We start from the raw sequence: 25,664 nt of genomic DNA, 5'->3' as shown, positions 1-25,664 counted from the left end.
ATATTGTTTAGATGAATAGTTTTTCTTGTGGGCACTGCGACATGGTTGCTCTAACCCTTTTACCCTTTAGAAACCCGGAACAAAAAGACACCATTTTTCTTCAGGGAAAAAATACAGCTGCTACCACAATAGCCCAGAGATGTCAAGGTATCTTTGTATCATTGTAAAGCTGTCAGTTGTTTTAATTCTGAATTGATTAGGAGCTTGTAATTTGGTTGAAGCTTGATGATGTCACGTGTAATGTGATGTTGTTTCTTTCTTCAATGTTTAACTGGATTTTTTTTCTTAGAGATTATAAGGCATGTCTGTGACTTGAAAGTAAAACCATTTATTTTATTTTTTCAAAAAACATTTGTTTATTTTTTCAGCATTCTGCCTCATTAGTGTATGTTTAGAAGTGTTGTTCTTTTCTTTTACTTAAGTGAAAGTTACCCTGAAAGTTATAAGCATTTGTACTGTTTTGTAAACTTAGATCTAGACATGTAATGCTTTAATATACTGTAATAGTTGTCTTTTCCAACATAGCATTCCTCGTAAAAGATAACATCCAGATATCACACTGCAGCGATACAAGAAAAAAAAATCAATATCTTCCGTAGCTGGTAGAGTGCTATATTTTGAATGGTGATTCCATTGTATTTAGAATGGAAACAATGCTTGTGTGCAACAGCAGCATCATAAAATCTCATAAAGTTCTGACACAAGCACCACCTGAGGAGGGTGTGCTACATGAAAGGTGGTACGGTGCTCTGAGGTTGTAAATAAATGTCTGTATAAAAATCTGGAAAATTAATGGAAGGCTGACAATAATATTTTCGTCTGTCTGCTCCTCTTTTTCCAGAATGCCTGTTGCCCATGTCATGAATTATACCCTTTTCCCTGCATTTTGGATTATATATTTTTCTGTACTGTAGCTAGTGCCCAGTCTGTGTTTGTGTTTTCACAGACCAAGTACCAAGAATTTTAACACTTGCCCACAGTGGCTGGCATAGTCTTTGACTTGCTTGTTAAAACTGTAGTTTTGCTTCTGAAGCTGGGATTGGACTGGACTGTGCCATACAGGTTTATGAAGAAAAGACTCCTTATTTCTTCTAAATGTAGCATCCCTTGGACCTTCCTGGTAACAGCATCCTGTTAGTATTTTAGGATATTTTAATATTCTGTTAGAATAGTGTAATATTCTGTAAGAGAGCACATAAATAGAACAGTACAGTACATTATTTTATTTTGTAGATCACGTTATAGTGTCGTATACAGTGAGTGTTATTTTTTTCCTGTCTAAAATACCAAAAAAAACCTCTTTGTATCTCATTTAACTGAAATTTTTTTTCAGTTCTTAGACTATGAATAATCACAGAAAATAACCTATATTTCCATATGTGTAGAATATTTTTTCTGAAATACTGTTTTGGAAAGAGGGGATACTATTTTTTTCTAGATAACAGTAAAAGTGAGTAATATTACTGTTCCTGGTTATATTCTCTAGGCTTCATTATTTTTATGAAAATCGAATTTGTTTTTGAGTACCATTAACAATGGATACATGTTCAGTCTGTTTGACACTGATCACTCTATGAGCTTCTCACAGTATTCATGTTTAAGGATTTCCACCTTCATGGTTTTCACAACCACAAATGTAAACTAAGTAACAGACGTAATCATGCTCTTTGGTGGGAATTTGCTTATTTTATGTTTCATTCTACCTCACTTTTGCATTTAGAATAAATGTAAGCAGTTTCACTTGGGCTAAATGGGTAATATATTTTAGTTTTTTTTTTTAATGTCCTTTGCAGTTTTTACTGACATTTAACTTCTTTCATGCATAAACTTGTTCAGTCTGAGCATTCATGTTTTCTTTAAAAAATATCCACCCATTCATTTTCTAAACAATTTTATTCAGTACTAGGTTGAGGGTGGAGCCGAGCATAGCCTGGCAAGCAACAATCTCAAGGTTGATACACCCAGGATGGGATGACAGTCTACAAAAGGACACACACAGACACTGACATGCACTCACTCACACCAGGGCCACATTTACAGAAACAATCAACCTACCAGTTTGTCGTCTTTGGACTGTGGGAGGAAACCGGAGCACCCGGAGGAAACCCACATGAACATTGGGAGAACATGCAAACTCCATGCAGATAGCATCCCAAGAATTGAACTTAGGTGTTCCAGCGCTGCATGGCAGCAATGTTAATCACTGTGCCATCATACCCCCCTTATTAAAAATATACACATTAAAAATGTATATACATCATTTATAACTAAACAAAATGGAAGATCATTAGAATGGGGCGAAGACTTTTGAAAGACACTCTACAGTTATAGTGGTTACTCCTGTGCTCCTCTTGCGATACTAAAGTGAAAATACTATTTTGGACATATACATACTGAAGTGTGAAATGTTTAAACTCTCTATTAATATATCAAAACCATTTCCATGCAGCACATAAGTATGTGTTTAATATCAAAGCTGTCCTATGATTGATAGGCACTTTTATTAGCCTTCTTTTGTTTTTAAGCATGCATACAACAAACTGCAGTGTTCTAATGTGCACTACTGTACACCCATCCACCCAAAAAAAGAGAAAAAAGAGTGAGGAGACCCCTCCCTAAGACCATGAAAGTGTCCTTGGCTTCTATAAATGATGTACAGTATATAGCACCATATATAGCCATAGCCTTCTGCAGTAAAAAATGTTGCCTAGAAAGCATTGTATTGATATTGTCTTAAATATGAGTTAATCTTAAAATGCTTTTCATTCTAAACCAGACTTGGTACTGTAAAACAAAGCTTAGATAGTTCAACTTTTCTTTACATAATGTAAGAATTGTATTATAAGAAATACATTTTCATAGTATTTAGAAAACTCTTTCCTGACATCATAAGAGTTTTAAATCTCTGAGTAAACATACAGTAGAGCCTGTCACAGGGAATAGTGCTGCCTTGTCCAGAAACATCCATGACACTAGTTCTTTCACTCCAAGCATGACAGACCATGCAGAAAGTTACATTATCTTTTTTTATTAGAACACATTTTCCATTACTTTTTTTTTCCATTTTTTTAAATTTCCAAATCTAATAAGTGTTTTTTTTTTGTCTTACAGAAAAAGAATACCTCTCTCTTTCTGAGTGTGAGTTTGCTTGCCACCTGGGGTGCCACCTTACTAGCGGCCCGCTTCTACTGGATGGGGAACAAGCCACCCAGCTTCTCAAATTCTGACAACCCAGCAGCTGACTCAGACAGCCTTTGGATACGGACTCTGACCTTCTTTTACCTACCTGCCGCCAACGTATGGCTGTTCCTGTGCCCGGATACCCTTAGCTTTGATTGGTCCATGGATGCCCTGCCTTTGCTCAGGACCCTTGGTGACTGGAGGAACCTTCACACTGTTGCCTTCTACATTGGATTACTGCTCTTAGCTTGGTTCGGTCTCCGAAATCAAACAAAGGTTAAGGAGACCAATGGTAAAGCATACGTGATGAATGGGAAGCCTAATACAAATGGACATAGTTGTCATTCAGAAGCAGAGCACTCAAACGAGGAGTTTAGTCCCACGAAAAGCGCTGAGAATGGCATAAAAAACCACTACATCCCAAGGACATCACTGCCCAGCACAGAAAACATAGTGGTGTTCTCTTTAGGGCTGCTATCATTGCCCTTTCTGCCTGCCACTAATCTTTTTTTCTACGTGGGTTTTGTAATAGCAGAGCGTGTACTCTATATACCAAGCATGGGCTTTTGTCTGTTGGTAACTGTGGGAATGAGGACCCTTTATGTCAGATTAAGGAGAAAATTCCTGAGGAATCTTTTGTTATATTTTAGTGCCATTTTGATCATTCTATATGGAATTAAGACTGTGCTGAGGAACCAGGACTGGCAGAACGAGGAGATGTTATATAAGTCAGGGATAAATGTGAACCCAGCAAAAGGTAAATCCTTCTTCACCAGTCAAGCAGAATGTTACAGGATGTCGTGTGATGATGAATGATGAATTGAATGAATTGGAGTAATGGTTGCTGACACCTCGTTATTTACAAAAAAAAATGCAAAAGTCAATGAAAATTATGTTTAAATGTTTTAATATGAAGCATTGTATCATGTCTAAACTGTTGCAAACATCATTTTTTCACAATATGGCTTAGGGAAGTTGAAAAATTGGTTAAAAAAATTCATATTAGTAACCAGTATCTGACTCCATTTTGCTAGGATGACTAAGCTGAATAGTGTGTTGAGTTTGGTCAGCTTTTACAGGACTAAAGCAAGCAGTAGTGCTTGAAACCACTGAAATCACAGCTGTTAACTATCCAAGACCTGTGTGCATGTACAGTATATTGAAGATCTTTATGGTATGATCTTGCAGTATTGCTCTACTGTGTGTGCAGAGTTGGTTTTCCCATCCCTTACTTTGAGCATTAATCTTGCACAACCTCCAACCGTTTTAGAAAAGCAGGTCACATGCATATTTGGTCTACTTTACAATGTTTCAAAATATAGCCTGGATTATTTGGCCCTACTGTATGTCAAAACTTATAAAGAGTTATCGTCCTCTTGTGTCCAAACTAAATTTTCTTGTTTCCATCAGCTGTTTTTCCTTAGAATTTTTTATGTATATTCCATATCCCACTTCATTTCTACCTTGAATGAGTTTTATCTTGATCATGTATACAGTAGTAGATTATTTTATGTTTTTTTTCATGCAATTCTCCATTTCAAATTAAGCAGTTTTCTCCTAGTAATATGCTTCAGATATTAAGGACAAGATTTCTAAACCGTCACTCTTAAATTACAAAGCTTATGCCCAGTCTTGAAAGTTTCTTGAGGAAAATCCTGCCAAGGCTTATGTGTCCTACAAATTAGAAAAATTATAATTTGTAGGACTCAAAAAAAGAAGAATTCTAATTTTTCTGGGGGGCTATGTTTACTTTATATTCTCATAGAAGAACATTTGCATTGCTACTTTTCACCTCTAAAATTGCTATTATTACTTTCATAATGAACATAAACCAAGATCCTTTTAGTTAATAGGATTTCCTGCAATCTACTTGAGGGCTTACTCTAACTTTAAACAGGAAAGAGTCTCTCTCAGACTGGCTATTTGTATACGGAACTAAGTCTCAGAGCAGCAACTCAGTTGAAGTAATTCATGGTTTATTTGCCAGCATATTTTTGTTTATAAAATTTCATGCACAGTTTGGAAATAAGTTGTACAGATAGTCTGAGTGAGAGTACAGTATGCTTCACTTTAAAATCCAGACTCATCCCTGAAAGAGTTATAGTACTTTTTATAACTAAATATTATACTGTATATCTGTAGTACCTTATATTTTTAATGAGGAAACCAGTAGATGTTCAGGATGACACAGTTAATCAAGGGATGGGAGTGAAGATTAACAATTCAGAGTTTTTTTCCAGTCTTTCTATATATGTTCTTTGTTACAATTTGAAATAAATTACAGAGAAACCAACATGTTTAATAATCAATGTCTTAGTTTCTGTATTAGTTAGCTGCCAAGACATTTAGAAAACTTCATTATCAAATGTAAACATTTGGCAGTACTCTGTGTCTTACTTACCAGAAGATCATTACTACTAATAAAATAAAAATGGATATAAAATCGCAGGAAAGTCTAGATATCTGTGCATTTGAGCACTTTTTAAAGGTAGTTGCCTGTTGCGAAATTCCATAGCAACTGCGATTGCATTTGACAAAAGGTCTGTCTTACACTACGGTTTGGGGTATTATCAAATGTCTTGTACAGTACAGCACATCCTAGGCTTTCAGTTACATCCACCTGGAAAGTGGAATACATCCTGCTCAAATGGTCAGTGCAGTCTAATAACATAAGAAATTAGTGATAGTTACAAAAAAGGCAGGGATTTGCCATCTGTCGATAATTCTGCAAACAGGGAGGGTTCTGTGAAATTGCAGTGTAAAATGGCAGATCAGAAGCATATACTGTATAGTACACCAACTAGTTTTAACTAAGAGGCTGAGTCTCACTTTAGAATTTAACATTCTTTAGTATCAGCTGTAATTCCCCTATAGTTGCTTTGAATTTACAGTCATTAACTGTTTATGGTCACATGCTTCCAGTTCACTTACTGATTAGATTAATACATAGTGTGTAAATGTAATACATAGGTAGTGTACAGTAAATGTTGGAAATAGAGGTGGCACCCTTCTATGATATTGCTGCAATATGTTGCTAAATCCAGATCATTGTATGAGTTTGCATTCAGTCTGCTTGAACAAAAAATGTGCTGCCATGTCCAATTTATATTCACTGTAATATCGTCATTTACAGTATATTAACAACATGTTTTAGCTCTCAGTCTGTTCTTGTACAGTTGTGTTCTTTTATGGAGACTTCTGAAATCCATCAATACATTGGTAATTTGCACTAGAGTTCACTTAGCAATCGTGCTTGGTTCATTTAGGCAACATGCCACGTGTTCACAAAGAAGTGAACTGGCATTCGCTTGAAAGGTGCTCACATCTCAGTTGGAGCAGTTTTTTGTTTACACCAGGGAATGTGAAAGCAGTAGTGTTGAATTTTACAAACCAACAGAAGCAGAAGAGATGGGTGCAGGTAATATGTGACTGGGCTTAATATTTTACCATAAATTTTAAACTAAAACAGAAATATAAACATTGTTCATTCCTGATTCTACTGCTAATTCATAATGTTGACTTTCTAGTGTTAATACTATCAGAGAGATGGTGATGGAAAATGAAACCTTAAAGTTCAATCTGTTCATTTAATCATCTGCTTATGCCAGCAGTTACAGTATATCTCCCTGCAACCCGCAACTGGCAACCCACTGAAGCTAAGCATGTGAGAACCAGGTGTGCAAGTACCTGAATGGGAGATCTCCTGGGAAAGCTAAGGTTGCTCCTTGAAGAGGTGTTAGTGGGACCATTAGGAGGACCATTTTTTTTAAAAAAGACAATTTGTCATTTTCTATCAATCAGTTTTCCTTTCAGAAAAGCAACAGTAAAGACAAATACCATCTGTTTACCCTGGCAGACCAGCTGAGCTATTACAAGTTTCTTTGGTTGCCTGTCATGTTCTGTAGCATGAGAAGACTTACTGCAGGCTGATTGCTCTATTGTTAAAGGATCCTTAAGTTTTTTTTTAATTTTTCGACATTTGACTTGAGAATCAATAATGATGTAATGTAGTAGTAGTAATGTTAAAGTAGTAGATTTTCACTGATAGAAGTACTTCAGAAATATAGCATTGTTGCTTTATAAAAAAAGCCTAACATACAGAGCATCAAAAGAAGGTTATTACTTATAATTGAGACTTTTCTTAGCAATACTTGTATAAAACTGTATTGACATTCTGTTAAATAGGTAAATTCATTATGCTGATTATCATTTGTGAAAACAGTTTATTAGCAGGGTGTTATTGTGAAAGTCATAATATAGTTATGCAATGTGGCCACTGCTGGAAGCTAAACAAGCTGTTAATCTGTGGGACACAGGTTGCAGGTGCTATCTTGTTGGATTTTGTCCCATTTTGCCCTTGAATCTGAGCAAATTCACAGTTGTATGAGCCCTAGATCCTATGTGTCAGCCCAGCTTATTCCAGAAATGTTCAGGGGGGCTCGAGTGTAGCTCAAGTCTAGTAGGGCATCCACAGCATAACTGCCAAATTGTCATCTTCTAAGAAAGCTTTTCATGACATACTCCACCCTCACCCAGAGAGGCCTAGGGGTCTGCAGACAAAAACCTCATGGTTGTCACAAGGAGAAATGTCCAGGAAGCTGTATTGTATGTTATTATTGGTATGTCCTTTTCAAGTTCTTACCGCAACAGCTTAAAAAAATACTTGCACTAGCTCTGTGCACAACCTTATTACACCCATGTGAGTGTGAAATTCTCAGCTCTTTACCAACTATGTAATAATTGGCCCACACTGTGGCTATTTTCAGAGATTAATGCCCATTAGAAGCCTCTGGTGACAGGTCGCCTGTAACTGCTGCCCTTTCTTAAGGTAGCCTGCCACACCATGTTACAGCATGAGGATGTGTCTTAGAATGGTTTCTCTTAGATTGTTGTCATGTTCAGAGGAGCTCACCGGAATGACAAGAGGTCCCAGGACTGCCATGTAGTCAAGTTGCAATTAATAACTACCACTGGAGTTCTGTGACTACTATACACTCCTGCCCAGACTATCACACTTGGATATCTCAATTAAATGTTCTTTTGTACACATGAAAAAGCAGATTGTTCTGCACATCTGACATCCATGTGTGTGCACTGCACATAACCCTGATTCGTCTCTGTAGATGACTCCTGGCAAATGTAGCTGTGGTGACTTAGTCCAGCATTCAACATGCCAATTGCACAAAAGCATTATTTTCACAATCAAATACTCAAAATAATGCCAAAAATAGATTATAATCTAAAATCTATTTACTTTATTTTCTTTAAAATATACATTTAGTAAAAGAGTGACAGGTTTCTTTTGATTCTTAGTGTGGATGTGGAGTAACTTCAATAAATAAATGCTGCCAAGCATGATTTAAAACATAATGGAAAATTAATGAAATAATGCAACTCCTTTCCAAAAACATGACGGGGTAAATTTGTTGACCTGTTTCTTGGAAGATGAGGATAATCAATCAGATTCACCTAAATACTTGTGGTAATGTTATTTGTAACTGTGCAGCTATGCTGGTATAAATCATTTGTAGTGCTCTTGTGTTTGCATAAACACAAGCTAATGGTCCAACCCTTGGATTCAAGAAAGGTCATGTTGTTAACAGAGAATACCACTGATATAGATTGTCTCAGAACTACAGTATTCACATGAGACCAAAATGCCCACCATAATATTTATTGTTGAAAAAGGAGGTATTTGGCCAGCACAGTACTTCTTATTGATTTACATGTTTTCATATATTCACATAAAATGCCTTTAAAAGCTTCCATAAAACATTTTACATTCATTTTATCATTTAAGGGCTGGTGTATTGAAATCAGGCCTTTCTATAATAAAACAATTAATTTCAATTGAAGGGGAAACGTTTGTGCTGCTTTCTAAGTCACAGTGAGCCATATACTTGAAGACAAAAGAGTTGTCCAAAATTAAACTGTAGGTTTAGTCCATTTTACATCATGCTTAAACTTTAAAATGTTCCCTAGTTCTCTGACATTTTATAAATACCTGTACAATGCTGCTCTTATCTCCTCTAAATCACATTTAGTGGTCTATAGAGCTAGAGAGAAGAACTTTGAGTTGCATCACATCTTACAGCTTGTTTTTCTGTTGGAAAAACACTCGTCTTTTGTTAACAAAGAGCACCATATTCATTGACAGGATTTACGTCAGCAAAGTTACGAAACCATGTTCATTGTCATGAAACAAGCCATATAAATGCATTAGCCATTCGCTAACTCTGTGTTCTCAAAATATCCTTTGGGGAACACTTCTATCTTCTAATAAATCTTTTAAAGACCCTTGTGCAGTAATGTTTATATTTTATACATGTATAGAATAGGATAATTAGTGGTTTTGAGTTAAAAAAATAATTATAAGACTTTTATACTGAATTTTGTATCTCTGCACAGCAGATACATTAAGTCTTTCTATAATATAGTATACGTACATAAATCATTTTAGTTCCCTGACACTTAGAAATGGATGATACTTATTGCAGATTAAAGCACATATGATACACTACCCATTTCCCCACCTGAAAATTAATGGGTCATAGCTGCCAGTTGTTTGGACTTAAATAGTTGATGAAAGAATGAGGTCAAAGGTCTATATATATATAAAACCACAATCTGTGATTAAAAGCATATACCAGTTTAAGATGTTCCACCAACTGGGATTGACAGCTGTTTAAGATTTATTAATTGCTCCTTTTAATCTTAAATGAAATGAGAAATTAAATAATAAATTGTAATAAATACAATCAGTAAAGCCACAGAGATATATTTGTATATATAGAGATTTGTATATAATTATGATTTAGATACTTGTCATAAAACAAACAGGGAAAGATTGCATTATCCTTTTGTTCTACCAAGTGTCCATATAAAATGAAATATGTTCCAAATGAATTGATATCCATATGTCGCCAGCTTTCAAAAATGCTGTCCGCCTGGATTTATAGTATTTGTCAACACAGCAGCGCTCATGTTGTACATTAGAGTAAGTGACAAAACTAGGCTTTCAGGCATTCAGCATTAGGCAGAGAACTGAAGTGGATTTAGAGCCTATTTGCTATAAACAGGGCTCAACTGAAATAGCTGTTTGTTGCTTTCTTTAGAACTCCAGTAATGTTACTGTGCTCTGAATCTGCCATCTATTAGAATTTTTTTATTTGAAATGTCTTTTCGTCTGCATTGGGATCCCAGAATCCAGGCTGAATAATGTTTTTTGTCTTCCTGTCAGCATGGGGTAACCTTGGGAATGTCCTCAAGAACCAGGGCAAGATGGCAGAGGCTGAAAAGGCCTATAGAAACGCCTTGTACTACCGCAGAAACATGGCTGATATGCTGTATAATCTGTAAGTATGCATGACTCACCTCTGGTTTTTTCCTACATGCTGTACTGAATGCCACAATTGATCCATAGATGCTTTGCAACAATGCAATTGTTTTGTTGTCTCCCCCCCACAGGCCTTTTTTATGTCACAGTGTTTTCATTAATCATGTTCTCTAAACTCTGAGGAGGACAGCGGCTTTTATAAAATTGGGGCTCCTCTTATGCTTACATTAACCCCAAGTGTCATGGATGCTATCCTGCATACATAAATGCAGTGTTTATGCCTGAAAAGTACATTAGATGAAGTTGTTTCTCTTTCTAAAGGTAAAAAAGAGTATACTAATGCTGTTTAACAACTTATTTAAAAAAAAGTCTGAAAGTTATTTAAAATATCTATTAAGGAGATATACATGCATATTCCAGTGCAGAAAATCAAAATTAACTCATAAGTATAAAGATTTTTTAAATTATTTTTGCTATGTGTATTTGAGCTGTTTCTTCCCTTAATTTATGATTTTTTGCTAACTTTATTTAAAGGCAAATGATATATCAGATTAATCTGACACCTATTTGGTATGCATTATGTGTCACGGGGTGTCATTTTTAACACTGTGAATTGTTAGACTTTAATTTGCAGGGCTCCTGTTGTATTTTTTAAAGTTCATGACCTGCTTTATATTATATAAACTTTAAATTTTGTTCTCCATTTAAAAAACAAATCTGTAAAGGTAAATAGTGACAAAACTGCTTTGTTAGCATAGAGGATTCCAGGGAGTTTCAATTAACTAAAGATGTTTTACATTTAAATTAAGTTGTCACTTGCAATGGTGTCAATATACTTGATGGTAATTGGCACCATGGCTGGTGGAAATTAAATCATTCTGAGGGAAAGGTAACAAAATCCTTCATTGAAAGGTTTAGTAGTAGAACATATATAATATCAGACTTTTTGGCTAATGTTGAGATGTAGTTGAATAAAGTGAAATGAGAAATGGAAAAACATGTTTTATTCTAAAGTTCTATGTGTAAATAAAACAAAGCATTTTGATTTTTTTCCTGAAGAGATACTGGAAAAAATAAGAAAAGAAAAAGTACATCATACAGAAACTGTCTGCTTGGTACAGTATATTAACGGTAAAAGACCTGAGCTTCTTGTTGTATTCATGGCACCAGAAACAACCAAACTGTGTTATTTCAGTTCAAAAGTATGGTGTTTTTTATGTTTCCAATGTTCAACAATGTCACATAAACAATTCTGTTTGTAAGGACAGTACTTTAAATTGTATTCTAAAGCTTGTTTTATTCTGGGGCTGAATGCATGACTCCCAGAAATGCAGGAAACAAGCAGTTGCATGTCAGCTGGGCTGAACAGAGAATATTAGTGTACTGGTTCCAGCACCTGACAGCAGATTTGCACACATGACATGCTTATGGGATCATAGGATCAGGCACATTCCATTGTATATTCTATTGAATAAAAACTGTGTATTTTATTCATTTTTGTCATGGATATCTAGTAGTCAGCTGAAGATCCCATATTTTAACTGAATACGTATATTCAAGACAACATGGGACCAACAGTGCTCCATTCTGCTAACCTTGAAAGGTGTTCTATTATTATTGTTTTATTCTTTTTGATTTTTTTTTTATTCTTGACTGATTTTTTAAAATTATTTTGACCGTCTGCACAAAAGAAAGATTTGCCTCAGACCCTGACTTTCATTGTTGCCTTTGAGTTTGCTCTGAACATATACTGTACTAATGTGTCTTTCAGAGGTTTGCTGCTACAAGAAAACAACAAGTTCTCTGAAGCACTATACTACTATAAGATGGCAATTAGTAGCAGGCCTACATTAGCATGTAAGTAAGCCTTCTTTTATATTGATAGCCTCATGCATGTATGACTATACATGTATACTGTATTTATCCAAACGAAAGTTAAAGAGGAAATGGAAAGGAGCCTTGGCACATTACTGAATTAATGATTAGCTCAATTTAGGATTTGTTTTAAAGCCCCATTAAAATCAGCAGATTAGTTCCCTACTTAATTTCATTTATTATAAATCCTAGTCTCCTTTTAAGTCATTCTCACTTCCTGACTTTAATTGGTTCCCCTTCACCTTCAGCACTGCTGAAGTTATTTCATGCTATTTTAGCCCATAATCAGCATCACTCAGCTGTCAATGAAATTAAATTGTATTATACCATCAGCTGTGAAGAGGACATTCATGTACAAGTACCTGTGTCGTTCATGTATTTAAGTGTTCTCCATTGTTTTATCGGTCAATTCACAGTAGTTAGCCACAAAATACGCTCTGCTTTTTGTGACCCATATTTCTACACATGCAAAATATCTTAATAAAGAAATGGCACCGGCTTCCTCACAGACCAGATTCTCATTTACTGCTTGAGTATTAGCACAGCTGTTCATTGATGATAATTTTACTTTGTGAAAAAAAACTATTTAGAGAGCTTTCAAACAACGTTATTCTCATACTGGTGTTCCATTTACCATTGAAAAGTATTTGAATTGTTAAGTACATTTTTAAAACCGCGTTTAATTTGTAAAACATTTTTAAAAGTTTTTTATTCTTGATGATCTGCTTCTAAGTACTACCTCATTTGTGCTAAAAAACCGAGACAGGGTCATTGACAGCTCTTGGTGAGGACAATGAAAAATATTGAATATTGGATTTTTTTAATGACTTCGGCTCTCAGGATTAGTTGGCATGGATGCTTATGCACAGCATGTATTGGTGGGGATACAACTACTGCAAAATTAGGTTTTCAAATTATAAATTAAAATATACCTTACCAGCAGTTTGTGAATAAAATGTTCTTTATTAATCTGTATTTTCATGAATATTCTCTTTGCAACAATATGCTTTTATTTGCTCATTTATTTTGGCTAAACAGTTCCTACAGAATGTAAATGTAAAACCCCACTTAGAAGGTATTAAAAAAAGGCACTAGTAATTACTTATTTCTGAGTGTCATTTCAGGTTAGAACTGATTTACCTTATGTGTTTCACTACTGTAAAGCTCATCTGAAGGCTGAAATAATTGAATGTGAAAAATAATTGTGTATAGTGTGCTGGACATTATTTGAGCAATATAGCAACCCAGGATAGTTCTGCCTGTAGTCTGATCATCTTGAGACATGTCGTTACACTGTAAATTCAACAAGTGCCTTTGCTCCGTGTGGCTGATGTGGTCTTTTATTCTATGGATGCAAACAATTTGTTCTTAAAGAGACATCAGTAAGCCTCAAATGTTTAGCATGATAAATAATTCTGTGACTTTGTTGCACACAGCTGCATACTTGAATACAGGGATCATCTTGATGAACCAGGGAAAGCTGGATGAAGCCAAGCGGACGTTCTTGACTTGTGCGGATATTCCTGATGAAAACCTGAAAGATCCTCATGCACATAAAAGCTCAGTGACCAGCTGCCTCTACAACCTCGGGAAACTCCTGCATGAGCAAGGACAGCAGGAGGTACGCAGAACGTGCTTGACAGCTTTTCACAGGTCCACGCTAGGTCTGGGCTTCAAAAGGAGCTCTTGCCTAATGTCGGCGAAAGCAAAAAAAGCTGATCCTTTTGTATTTCCTAAGCTATTAAGATGATGACAATACAGTTAGAATGATCATTATCTTTTCTTCATCCTCCTGACCAAGTGTGACTGAAGCTGAAAAGAGTAATTCTAGGTAGTTCATAATTTGATGCTATTTCATTAGATAGCATTCAATTTTATTATATGTATGAGAGACCCTGTCTGCTACAGTTAAGGGAAGTACCATCTCATTAAACATATGGTCCCATATATGTGAGCTTTCTTTCCCAGACAAGGCTCTTTAAATTTAATTCTTAAGCATACAATGGATTTTATTCAATTTGTTCTAATAAATAGCCTTAGTAATTTTCAGGTTTCTAACTGTAGACCTCTAAAATAAGATCAAACAGTTACAATATAACCCCAAAGCAATATAGTTTTGACTGTGTCAGCAACAACACTCATTGAACTTCAACACAATTCATTGAAGGTTTCATTTCACACCTCTATACACCTATTCTGACCTCTTGATTGGCCTCTCTTTCTGTCCCCTGCTCCTGCCTCTCGCTCCTCCTCTCTCCCAGCCTTTGTTCTCCCGCTAAATTACCTTTGCTTACTGCCTTGTCTTTCTCACACCTGAAGAGGGCTCCACGGCTGAAACATTGTGTTTTCTTTCTTCTTTTTTTCAGCATGGAATAAACCTATTACTTGTTCCTTTGCAGCCTACGCATGCTGACGCAGCTACCCACCTTAATATTTGTTATTTATATATAAAAAAACAAGTGTAAAAGATGTAAGTAGATAATGAATTTAAAGGAAAAAAGGAAAAGTTATCAGTGCACACATATCCAGAACCTTTGCTGGGCCAAACCTAAATGGGTTTTGGAACACAAAATGACCTCTGTTTGTGTGGAATAAAAGTGATTAACAAGATTTTAAAATAAATACACCTGTCTCTTTACAGTCCCACAGTTGTATAATTAAATCAATCATTAAGACACGAAGGGCACCCATCAGAATGTCCCCTCTAAAACAGAACAACCAGACAAGGAGAAAACTGGTTAGAGATAGGTGACTTTCAAAGAGTTAAAGAGTTCAGTAGCTGAGATAGGAGAAAATGCCCATGGGTTTACAATATTGCTATCACTCCACAAACGGGAGACTGAAAAAAACCCCCATCTCAGATCCCATATGAGTTTTGCAACAAAGCGCCTAAGTCAGTGGTTCTTACCCTTTACTGCAGCCTGCACCCCTTTGGTTATCAAAATATGTTCTTGCACCCGTTTGCAAAAATCATTGAAGCAGGTCAGTTCTTTAAACTTAAAATGTATCATATCTATAAATGGAAGGGACATATATATATATATTAATTGTACAGTAAAATTAAGAACACATTAGAAATTACACACAAAGTTTTTAATAGCTAGGCTTGTTGAAACAAAGTAGTCGTACAGTACATACGTGCCTGGGCTTAATTTGTATTTTTGATGATTTAACTTCTAAAAAAAAATCTGGCTTGCACACCCAGGGCATCTCACACCCCAGGTTAAGAACGTAAATCACTGTTCAGATGTTTGGCAAAAGGTTTTATAGTAACACAAAACATAATTGGAAGTTTGTAGTCTAAATGCAAAGGATTACATCTGATGCAGACCCAACACAGTGCATCACTCAGTCCACTGACAAGGCTGTCAAGGATGTTGGTGGCAGCAGTATGTTATAGTCCTGGTTCTCATTAGCAGGGATTGGAAATCACATTGACCTTTTAACATGAGAATGAGCCAAAGCTATGTTGGAGTGGCTTAAAAATAAGAAAATTAATGTTCTTGAATGGCCCAGTCAAATCCTGATTTGAATCGTGTTGAGAATGTGTGGAAAGGCTTAAAAACTGCTGTCTGTAAATGATCCCCAAGCAGCTTGACAGAGCATGAGCACATCTCTAGCAAAGACTTGCGGCAGTAATTGTGCTTCCACCCACTATTGAGTTCATGGCTTTGAATACTTATGCAATCATAATTCATTTTTTTCTCTTTAGTTTTCCTCACATTTATCTTAGCTTCAGACATGTTTCGTCTGAGCATTCAGGTTTTGAATAAACTATTAATTTAAAAATGTGTATGCATTATTTTGTAATTTCACAAAATGGGACACCATAGGAACAGTCTGAATATTTTTGTAAGGCAGTGTATATAGTACATTTACAGTATACAGTACATAGAATTCACACCATTTCTGCACTTTTCTCTTATGTTTACACATTGTGTTGTGTGTTTTCTCTTTTACTTCCCATGTTCTTGTTTCTAAATGTAACAATCCTTTTTTTATAGACTGCTTCGGTTAGTCTGATTCTAAAATATTCTCCTCGTTTTTCCCTCTTTAAAAAACATTTGCAAGCTAGTAATGGCATTATGTCATCATCAAAATCATTTCATTAGGAAGTTTTAATGTGTGCAGACCTTAGACTTTATACAACACGTTTACTGGATATTTGATTTCATTGGTATTCAAAGTAAAAATTAAAAACTGATTACAAAAGATTCCGTTCAAGTTAGTACCTTACCCTGTAAAGGAAATCTGTGTGAAAACATACAACCTTTTTAAAGAAAGTAATGTAAAATTTAAACATTCCCTATAGACACTGTGTAGGAAATGTGTATAATTACAGTATTTTAATAGAATAGGAAAACTTGCTTTGACTTAATGCACTGAAAAACAGTATTTATATGCACTGATGTGCTGCAATATTTTCTGTCAGGTATTGACACTTTAAAACAAGACATAAGCAGAGAAAATATTTGGAGATGGAAGCTGTGAGGATTTTTTTAAATAACAAATATATACATTATTTATCTCCTGTTTTATTTTAGGAAGCTCTTTCAGTGTATAAAGAAGCAATACAAAAAATGCCAAGACAGTTTGCACCTCAGAGCCTGTACAACATGATAGGTAAGTATTTCCATTGCTAGATGAGCTATTGCCAGTGATGTTCAAGGTGTTGGACCCCATTTCCCATTTCTTTGAAAAACTATGTGGAAAGAAATAACACTAAAGTGACAGAATTGCATTATACTCTTCAGTTTCATGGTAATAGTGAAATGTAACTAACCTTAGAATGTCATAGCATTTTTTGCTAAAATGTTCTCTTATTTTTATATCAGATGACTGATAGCCATTAGACAAAACTCATTAGAAAGATGGAAATTAGCTGAATTCTAAAAATCAAGATAATGCCATGAGTTATTAATTTTTTTTAATTATGCATTCATGCATGCTTAGCATAACTTGCTTCCTGCTGTGATTATATCTTTTTCATTGTAATATAGCTATATGAAAATACAGTACTTGACAATTATTCTTATGTAATGAAAAACATACATGTGACCTTGTTTCTATGTGCATTCATGCTTATTCATGATAGTTTAAGCTTAACAGGTTTTGTATCATTTTTTGTCAAGTGGAGCTAAATATAGCTCACATAACTCTTCTTTTATGTACTGTATATAGTGTACATTTAAACCCTAGCATCAGTGCATCTAAAATTTGATAGAAGTATTCTGGAATTTATTGTGTAAATGCTCACCACCTGAAAATCCACAAATAGACAGTGAGTGCAAGACAGCTTTCTTCATGACAATTTGCAAACCCTCTGAATTTTGTTGTTTTGTTTTTGGTTCATGCTCCTGAAGGTAGTGAGCTCAGTAAACAATAAGCACCGAATTGTACTATGAAAAACTATGATGTCTCTGGTAAAGAAAGAGTTTTAGAGTTTCTCGTATTGTCTTTGCAGCATCCAGTCCGCTTACTTCTGTCTTCAATGTCCCTAATTTTACACCAGTAATAGGTAAAAGTGAGGTGAAACATGAATCTTGGAGCAAGTTCAAGTGAAGGTTAACTGTAAGAAACCTTTTTGTATCACCACACTAATTACATTAAAAACGTTCTTCTAGGTGGATTTTAAATTAAGGAACCATATTATCAAGTTCTTGTAATAATATATTTTGAGGCTCAAAATGAGTGTGTATTTTTTCAGGTGGCAGAGGGCTCGGAGTGGTGAACATAGTGTTGTCTTATGGTTTGTGTTTAAACTCATCATCAGTATTGTATCACTATATCAGTCTTGCACATCAAATGTACTGTATCTGAGGTCAGCCACATCTCAGCTCTGAATTCGAGTTCCCTAGAGATGTTTGACCAATCCCTGTTTATCTGAGCTGCCCTGTCTAAATTCTGCACCTGGGTGTGTGTTTTTATTTTTCATAGGAAATAAAATGCCTTCACTGGGAGGTCCTATTATGAATTACAGTTATTTTGTTGGGAGCAAAAGTAAAATAAAACTTTATTAGGCCAGAATACTAACCTTGAGAAATACAAAATGAATTGGTCAACTTAACATTTGCCAAGCACTAATGTACTAGGATTTTGTAGTGCTTTGTGAAGTTCAGAAAATGTTTTAAAAAGTAAAGCTCTTTTGCATGGCAAATAAGGGCCTTGACATGAAAGGTGTTTTTTTTATTTTTATATCTTGTTATTATTGATGTTAGCCTTGCATAATTCTAGTATCCATGTTAGTATCTAACTATTTCCAAAAAAGCCGTTTAGCTTCACTATGTTAACTGTTATTACTTGTATTTCCTCCATGTCCTACAAATGTCCATTTTTGTTAATTCTAACCCTTTATCTTTAACATTCACCATTGTTCCTTTTTTTTGTTGAGCTTACTTGGCTGTCTCTGTCAATCAGGAAACCATATACTGGTAGCACGAATGGCTTTGAATCTTTGCTTGGAAAACTAACCTTCTTATTATGTGTGCTTCCAGCTTAATTCAGCATAATATAGTGCAGCTTTGAATAATTGTCTGCCTGCCATACAACTAAGAGAAATTATTTGCAAAATAATTCCTGTTAAGGCAAAAAATCCAAATATCTCACAATGTTCTGTCATCACAATAATGATGCTTCATTAAATAGTTGCATATTTTCAACGTTTATTTGAGAGTGTGGTATTTCAGTTTCAACCAAACTTTTCAGTTCAAACCGAATATAGCTACTTTATTAGGCGTTTTTGAGAGGTAATTTAATTAGGAAGACAGATTCTGGAAAGTGTGTAAGTATATCTATCTGTCTTTTTACTTTATTTGAGTATAATAGCTTCAGTTCATTGTTGTGCAAATTTTCATTTATTAGAAGTGCCTTAAATATTGCTAGAGGCAAACTGTGTTGGCCATTTGCTGTATAACTCATTTTAATAACTCCAAAGTCAGGTTCCTGCCAGTTTCCTGCTGCTCTTGCAAAATCCTCGTTTGCTACTGAGTATCACATTTCAAAGTCATCCTGGAATATAGCAGTTTTTTTGGAGGAATTCCTTCTTCTGTCACTAAACATGTTGGTAAAACAGTGGAAAGATGTGTGCTTCCCTAACCTCTGACATGACCTGCACTCTACCATAGGAGAGGCCTACATGAGACTGAACAAACTGACGGAAGCTGAGCACTGGTACCGGGAGTCTTTGCGAGCCAAGCCTGATCACATTCCTGCTCATCTCACATATGGGAAACTGCTGGCTCTTACAGTAAGCCCCTTTCTAATCTACTGAAATTAACAGTAACCTGTGTTCTGCCCTTGGTATATCGTCTGCTAGTTTGGGTTTTTGAGGTCATTGCATAGTTAAGTCAATACATCCTCAATTAAAAGTACATTTAGATAACATTGAATTTCACAAGGTGCCCTTTAGTTGGAAGATTCTAGAGTGATTGTATCTTTTTGTCCAAGCTGTTCTGTACCTTTTTGGATCACTTTCTGTGCTATAATACTAGTCATTGGAACATATTTGATATACCCTGCTTGAACATGTCTTCTGTCTTTTTCACAACTGAAATTGCTGATATTTCCCTTCTTTATGGAACATTTCACATTCTTCAGTGTATAGTCTTGCTGTCTTTCAAATCTACTGTGTCTCTGTCTTGTGTCATTTCAGCTTTTGGATTAAACAGTGTCTCGAGAGTTACTGGTAACTTTAAGGATTATTAGAAAGGAGTAGGGGGATAGAAGATTTGCCAATTAAAAAAATGGCAGATCGCATGGAGAATGTGCATTTTAAAATTCAAGATCAGAGCAGCTTGTGGAGTGCATAGTGTAAATTGATAGATATGTTGCAGACTAGTGACATGAAGGTATTCATTGGTGCTTAGGTTTGTCAGCACTAATAAATACTGTTTTATTGTTGATGTCAGGAGATGTCTGGAAAAGCTTAATGAAGGACTTGGAAAGTATAATTTCATCATTTCCAAACTTATCTTCCGAGAAAATGTCGAGAGTTTTCCTGTTCATGTCTCCACTGACTGCAACTGTCCTTGTTTGTTGGGGATTTTTTTTCTTTTTGGGATGAAGTTGTAGTCCCATTTTTTTTTCTAATTCAGTTAGACTACATTTTAAGTAAGATATTTGAATTTAGGTCATTGCTGTATGTTCATGATGAAATGGATGGGTAGATAGCCATTTGGCTTCTTGAAATGGAATTGTACACAGTTAAGAAGTATAGCATTTTTATTACATACAGTATCTGGAGCCCTAGATGTTTTGGTTCAATGCATGTAAGAATAATTTGGCAATCAGTGGAATCCCGTTATATTTGAAGGCTTTTCTGATGCACAGCCTTACCTTGGATGTTGAAATGGAGAAAGCCTGAGTAATTGATGGAAAATTGACTTGTGTTGCAGACTACACAGTAATGCCTGACATGCTTTCAGACATTAGTATTTTAGGGAAAGGCTGTTTTTTTCTGCTTCATGCCCTTTAGAGTGGATTTGAGTACAAATGACCTCTGTTTGTTTTGGGTGAGTTGTCTTGGGTTGCCCAAAGCTCCTAAATTATTGATTTTTGCTACTTTTCAGAGGTTGTTACAATAGATCTGTTCTTATGCAGAGCAGATGTTGCTACCTCAAGCATAATGCTGGCAGCTCATCTAAAGTAGCCCTGTTTGTAAAGTTTTTAAAGACAAGAGCCTTGTATAATGCCTTGATTGCAATTTTCATAGAGAATTAATTAAAAGAAAACATTTTAAAAATGTACTAGGATCAAAGGCTATGCTTTCCAGTGTGTAATGTATGGGACATTTGTTTCAGATTGTTTTACAATGGCTTTAGTGCTCAATTTCTTTGTTAGAGGGTAATAAAGGGTTGTATTACGTCATCATCAGGAAGCATGATGTTTTAAATCATGGCTGTACAAGTCACAGGCTCAGTGCTATTTTTTTTTACTTTTAAGGGGCACAGTTTTAATAGGTTTTAACTGCAAAGAGATATTAGTACTATAAACCAGTGGACTACTTAATCATTTTCAGTGACTGTTTAAGTTTTTGATATATGTTATAATTATATTTGCACAGGTTGGATTGGAAGTGCAGTATCCTGTTTATGGGATAGCTTTAAAAAGCTAGATCATTGTGTTGCTGAAAATAAGAATCTCCCAGATTTAATAACTGTTAACAAACATTTGCAGGTCACATACTTTTGAACTGTATATTGTTTCCATATTTTACTAAAATAGGAAAAAGGCCAGATTGAATAATCTGTTGAAAGTGGATGAATCTGTAACTTTAAAGAACAGTGGAAGTAAAACACAAGGGAGAAACTGCTGTTTAAATAGAAATAAATTCTGGTGCATCTCAGCTCTAACACAGTGAGTTACTGCCTTTCTTCAGCTGCCTGGCTTTTGTTTTCTAATCACACTCTTCATTCCTTTCAGCACATAAAGGGATATTTAAATGTACAGCAATCTGTTAAATCCCGTCAGGATTCATAATGGTGATGCTTCAAAGATAAGCGCAAAGCACAAGTCAGTGGGGCCAGGAAAATGTTCACTAGAAAGTCGGAATATTGAGCCGATTGGTTAATCCAATTGCATTTTTTTCATTCTAACCAACAATATAAGGTCCTTTGCAAAAAATAAGCCATATGCCTTGTACAAGTCCTTTATATGAATATATAAATATATATGACATAGGAAATTAAGAAACAGCACATACGGTAACTACTTGTCCATAAGAAAGCAAGAATAAAACTAGAAACAGAAATGTTATTCTATAAGTATTAGGGTAGGGAGGACTAAGGCAGCATTATTTTGACCTGCATTACATTTGCTGCCCCTCTCCAAGTTACCTGAACACTAAAACTGAGAAATAGGAATTTGCTTGCCAAGACAGTGCTAGCTGCAGGCTGTTGGATTCTATTTTTTTTTTTGTATTTGTTTATGTATGTTTGAGCTGTCTGTTCCACTGCCCATATATTTGCCTCTGTAAAAATGAAAGACACCCATATGACAGCACATCTACTTACAGCTGACTTTTGTTACATTTGATGAAAAATAACAAGTGAACTGCAACCCCTGTGGCGTGTCAGCTTTGTGCACTCCAGTACTGGAAGTTCAGATCCTAGCAGGGGGGGGTGATGAGAATGTGTCCTATTTCCGAGAGTGAGAGCATCTCTTTCTAGAAGCAGGAGAGTGTTGCATTTGCACCCTGAGGGTGAAAAATGAACCTCCAGATTTTCTGTTCACAAAATAAACTACACTAGGTTTTATTCGCAAGCAGTGAACATGATACGGCTAGCCTAATTTTAGAGGAAGTTTTAGTTCTCGACGTTGAGTATCCCAGGTGTGCAAGACGGAAAGAATCGAGGACACTGTTTTTCATGCACCCTACAGAATATACATTTGACAAAGTTAGGGTAATGCTAAAGACATTCGTATTCTGGAAAAATGATAAAATAGACAAAATAATTACGACAATAAATAATTCTAACAATGATCACTAACTCATTATAATGCTTTAATTAAGTATTGTAAAAATATTGTGCAGCACGGTGGCGCGGTCGTTAGCATTGCTGTCTTGCAGCACTGAATCCCTGGGTTCTAGAACTGGGATGCGATCTGTGTGGAGTTTGTATGTTCTCCCTGGGTTTGCATGAGCTTCTTCCCGGTGCTCCAGATTCCTCCCACAGTCCAAAACCATACTGGTAGTGTAATTGGTTTCTGGGAAATTCTGCCCTGTTGTGAGTGTGTGCATGTCTGGGCCTGAAAGAATGATTAAATGTACACAAGTTGTTGTTTTTTTAATTTTCAATTTTATATCCATCCAGTTTGGTATAGCTGATTGCTGACCAGCTTGGTTTACTTTTGCAACCTTCATATTGCTCGGGGAAATGGACAACCTATGATCACACTCCTCCAGCACATTCACGGCTCAGAGGTGACAGTCTGAGAGCTTCTCAGGGCCTCATGTGAGAGTTAGCTGCAGCTCTAGGAGTGCTGTATCACTTATTGATGGCACTACTGACTTGTACATGCTTAGCAGGTCCCAGAAGTTTCTGATGTGTTGAAAGTCAATTGGATGCTATCTGACTGAAGCTCTGGTTACACTCAACCAATTATGCTTTAAATCTTGTGGAGTTATAAAGCTGTATTCATCAAATTTTAAGTGGCATTAATTTTACCACCTTTTCAAATAGAAAATACAGGCATAAAAACTATTTAAATAATATGCTGAAGGAATTGTGCATTTGTGCTCCTCCAAACCTTTTTTTTCTCACAATAAGTGTTAATTTTGTACGATGGTGAAAGTTTTATGAATGTGGCCCACAGTCAGCTAATGAAATAGCCAAATCTTAGCACATTTTCTACTGTTTGTGCTACTCGGGAGTCCTTTGGCTCTTCACTTTTATTTGTTGAACAATCAAAATAATTTTTAAAAGGGAAAATGCAATGCAGAATAATAAAAAAATCTGCAGTAAATTATATCAAACTGCAGTGAAGAGTGCATTAGGTCATTAGGTATGTTAAGTACTTGTACTGACGCATTCTGACACATCACACCCAGTGCAGTGTTCCTGGACACACAACAAGTGTGTGTACAAACACCATAGCTTAATATTGTGATGCATATTGTTGATTAGATCAGTGGTTGAACTGATTAGCCACACACTGCCAAGCTGGGTGCCTCATTTCAGTGCTAAATGAAGTAAATCTCTATGTGATACATATGTACTGTATATAGGAACCTACCACATCCACAATAATATAACAAGGCAAACAATACTTATCATTAAGTATTTAAGGTGCATTTTAAAGGGTTTTTATAATTAAGGAATATAGTTTGTCTTTTCTGTTGCATTTATGTCTGGGGATCTGTTTTTGTTTTTGTCGATGCTAGTGGAAAACAGAATCTGACTAGTCTTGTGCAGCCAACTTTTGACCTAATTTCCAGATGGCAAGATTAGGTCCATCCATCTCGATAACTGCTTAATCCAAAACAGGGTCACAGTAACCCGACAGATAATGGTCCCAAGACAGGGTACACCCTGTATGGGATTCCAATCTGTTCTCACTCACAAATATCTAAGAGGGGAAATTTAGAGAAGCCATTTAACCCATCTTTAGACTGTAGAAGGCAATGGAGAATCTGAAAAAAAAAACACAAGCTCAAGGATGGAACATGCAAACTCTACACAAAATAAAAAAGCTGCCAGAATCAAATGTGCGACATGAGGCAATGCCAGCTGTAACCACTGTGCCACCAAAGATAAGCATAAAACAAAATTACACCTATTAGAAAAAGACCACAAATATCAGACTAAGTCACAAAGACATGTAGAATATGAAATTATTGACATTAAAACATTAATAATAAATTGCTAAAATATCTGCATCAGAAATCTAGTTAAAAAGTATAAGGAAAGAATTTCTGAAACAAGATGTAGAACTTAGTGTTTTAGAGGAGAGAAGAAAATAAAAAATAAAGTTCCAAGTTCCAATTCCAGAAATTTGCACATTATTTCTAGTACATTTAGCTCATGTCTTTATCCAGGGTAGTAGACATTTGAAGTCATTACTGAACTGTGGCAGTGCAAAAGTTACAAACATTAGCATAAAATAGTGTAATACTAAAATGTGGAGATGGATCGTAGGATCTAATGCAAACTGTACATTAACAGACTTTAGTTCTTTAGAGATGGTAGTTTGGAGAAATGTCTAATACTGGAAATACCTTGAAAATCACATCTGTCAGCATATTGGTTGAATAGGATCCCAGTGTTATGATCCATGTAAGACAGCAGAGTTCTCTGTCTATATTTCTCTGTTTTTCTTGCATAGCTGCATACAGTGCAGCTCTTTAACATAAATCATATGTTTCTAGTTGATTACAAAACATGTCTTCTGACTTTTTTGGATGTTATACTGTAGAGAAATTTATGTTTTTATATGACTAGTCTAATTCCCATGCCCAGTCTGTATGCATTAGAGATTTTGGAAATTTCAGTTCGGTTTAGAAACATTTTGCATTTTCCTTTTAAGATAGTTTTAATTTAAGCTCTTAGTTTCTTTAAACCTAAAGCGACAATAGGAAAATTATTTTTATTTTATTTTATATTTAATTTCATATAGGAAAATATACTGAGGGAATATTAGATACTGTTATTCGATTGCCAAGTCAGAAGTCATGCAGTTTGTTTGAGATGCTTTTAATTATAGGTAGAAAGAAAGGCACCAAAGATGGAATACGTTTCAGAACAAAATGAAGAAACTGTAAAACCTTTGCTAAGAT

The 25,664-nt window shown here is 35.4% G+C and overlaps 1 protein-coding gene across 1 annotated transcript in view; it reads left to right on the top strand.

The window, feature by feature from the left end:
* LOC148829304 (protein O-mannosyl-transferase TMTC2-like) overlaps positions 1 to 25,664 on the top strand; it is a 163,476-nt gene that overhangs the window by 105,390 nt on the left and 32,422 nt on the right. The window contains exons 3-8 of the mRNA XM_088924141.1: positions 3,112 to 3,937; positions 10,421 to 10,535; positions 12,288 to 12,373; positions 13,828 to 14,012; positions 16,936 to 17,014; positions 19,516 to 19,637. Coding sequence (XP_088780267.1) covers positions 3,112 to 3,937; positions 10,421 to 10,535; positions 12,288 to 12,373; positions 13,828 to 14,012; positions 16,936 to 17,014; positions 19,516 to 19,637 — 1,413 coding nt within the window. The remainder of the gene's footprint in view (positions 1 to 3,111; positions 3,938 to 10,420; positions 10,536 to 12,287; positions 12,374 to 13,827; positions 14,013 to 16,935; positions 17,015 to 19,515; positions 19,638 to 25,664) is intronic.

This window comes from Atractosteus spatula, chromosome 8 (genome assembly GCF_055471065.1).
Source record: "Atractosteus spatula isolate fAtrSpa1 chromosome 8, fAtrSpa1.hap1, whole genome shotgun sequence".
NCBI classification, from domain to species: Eukaryota; Metazoa; Chordata; class Actinopteri; order Semionotiformes; family Lepisosteidae; genus Atractosteus; species Atractosteus spatula.
Note: the sequence above shows the minus strand (reverse complement) of the source record. Positions and strands in the feature narration are given on the sequence as shown.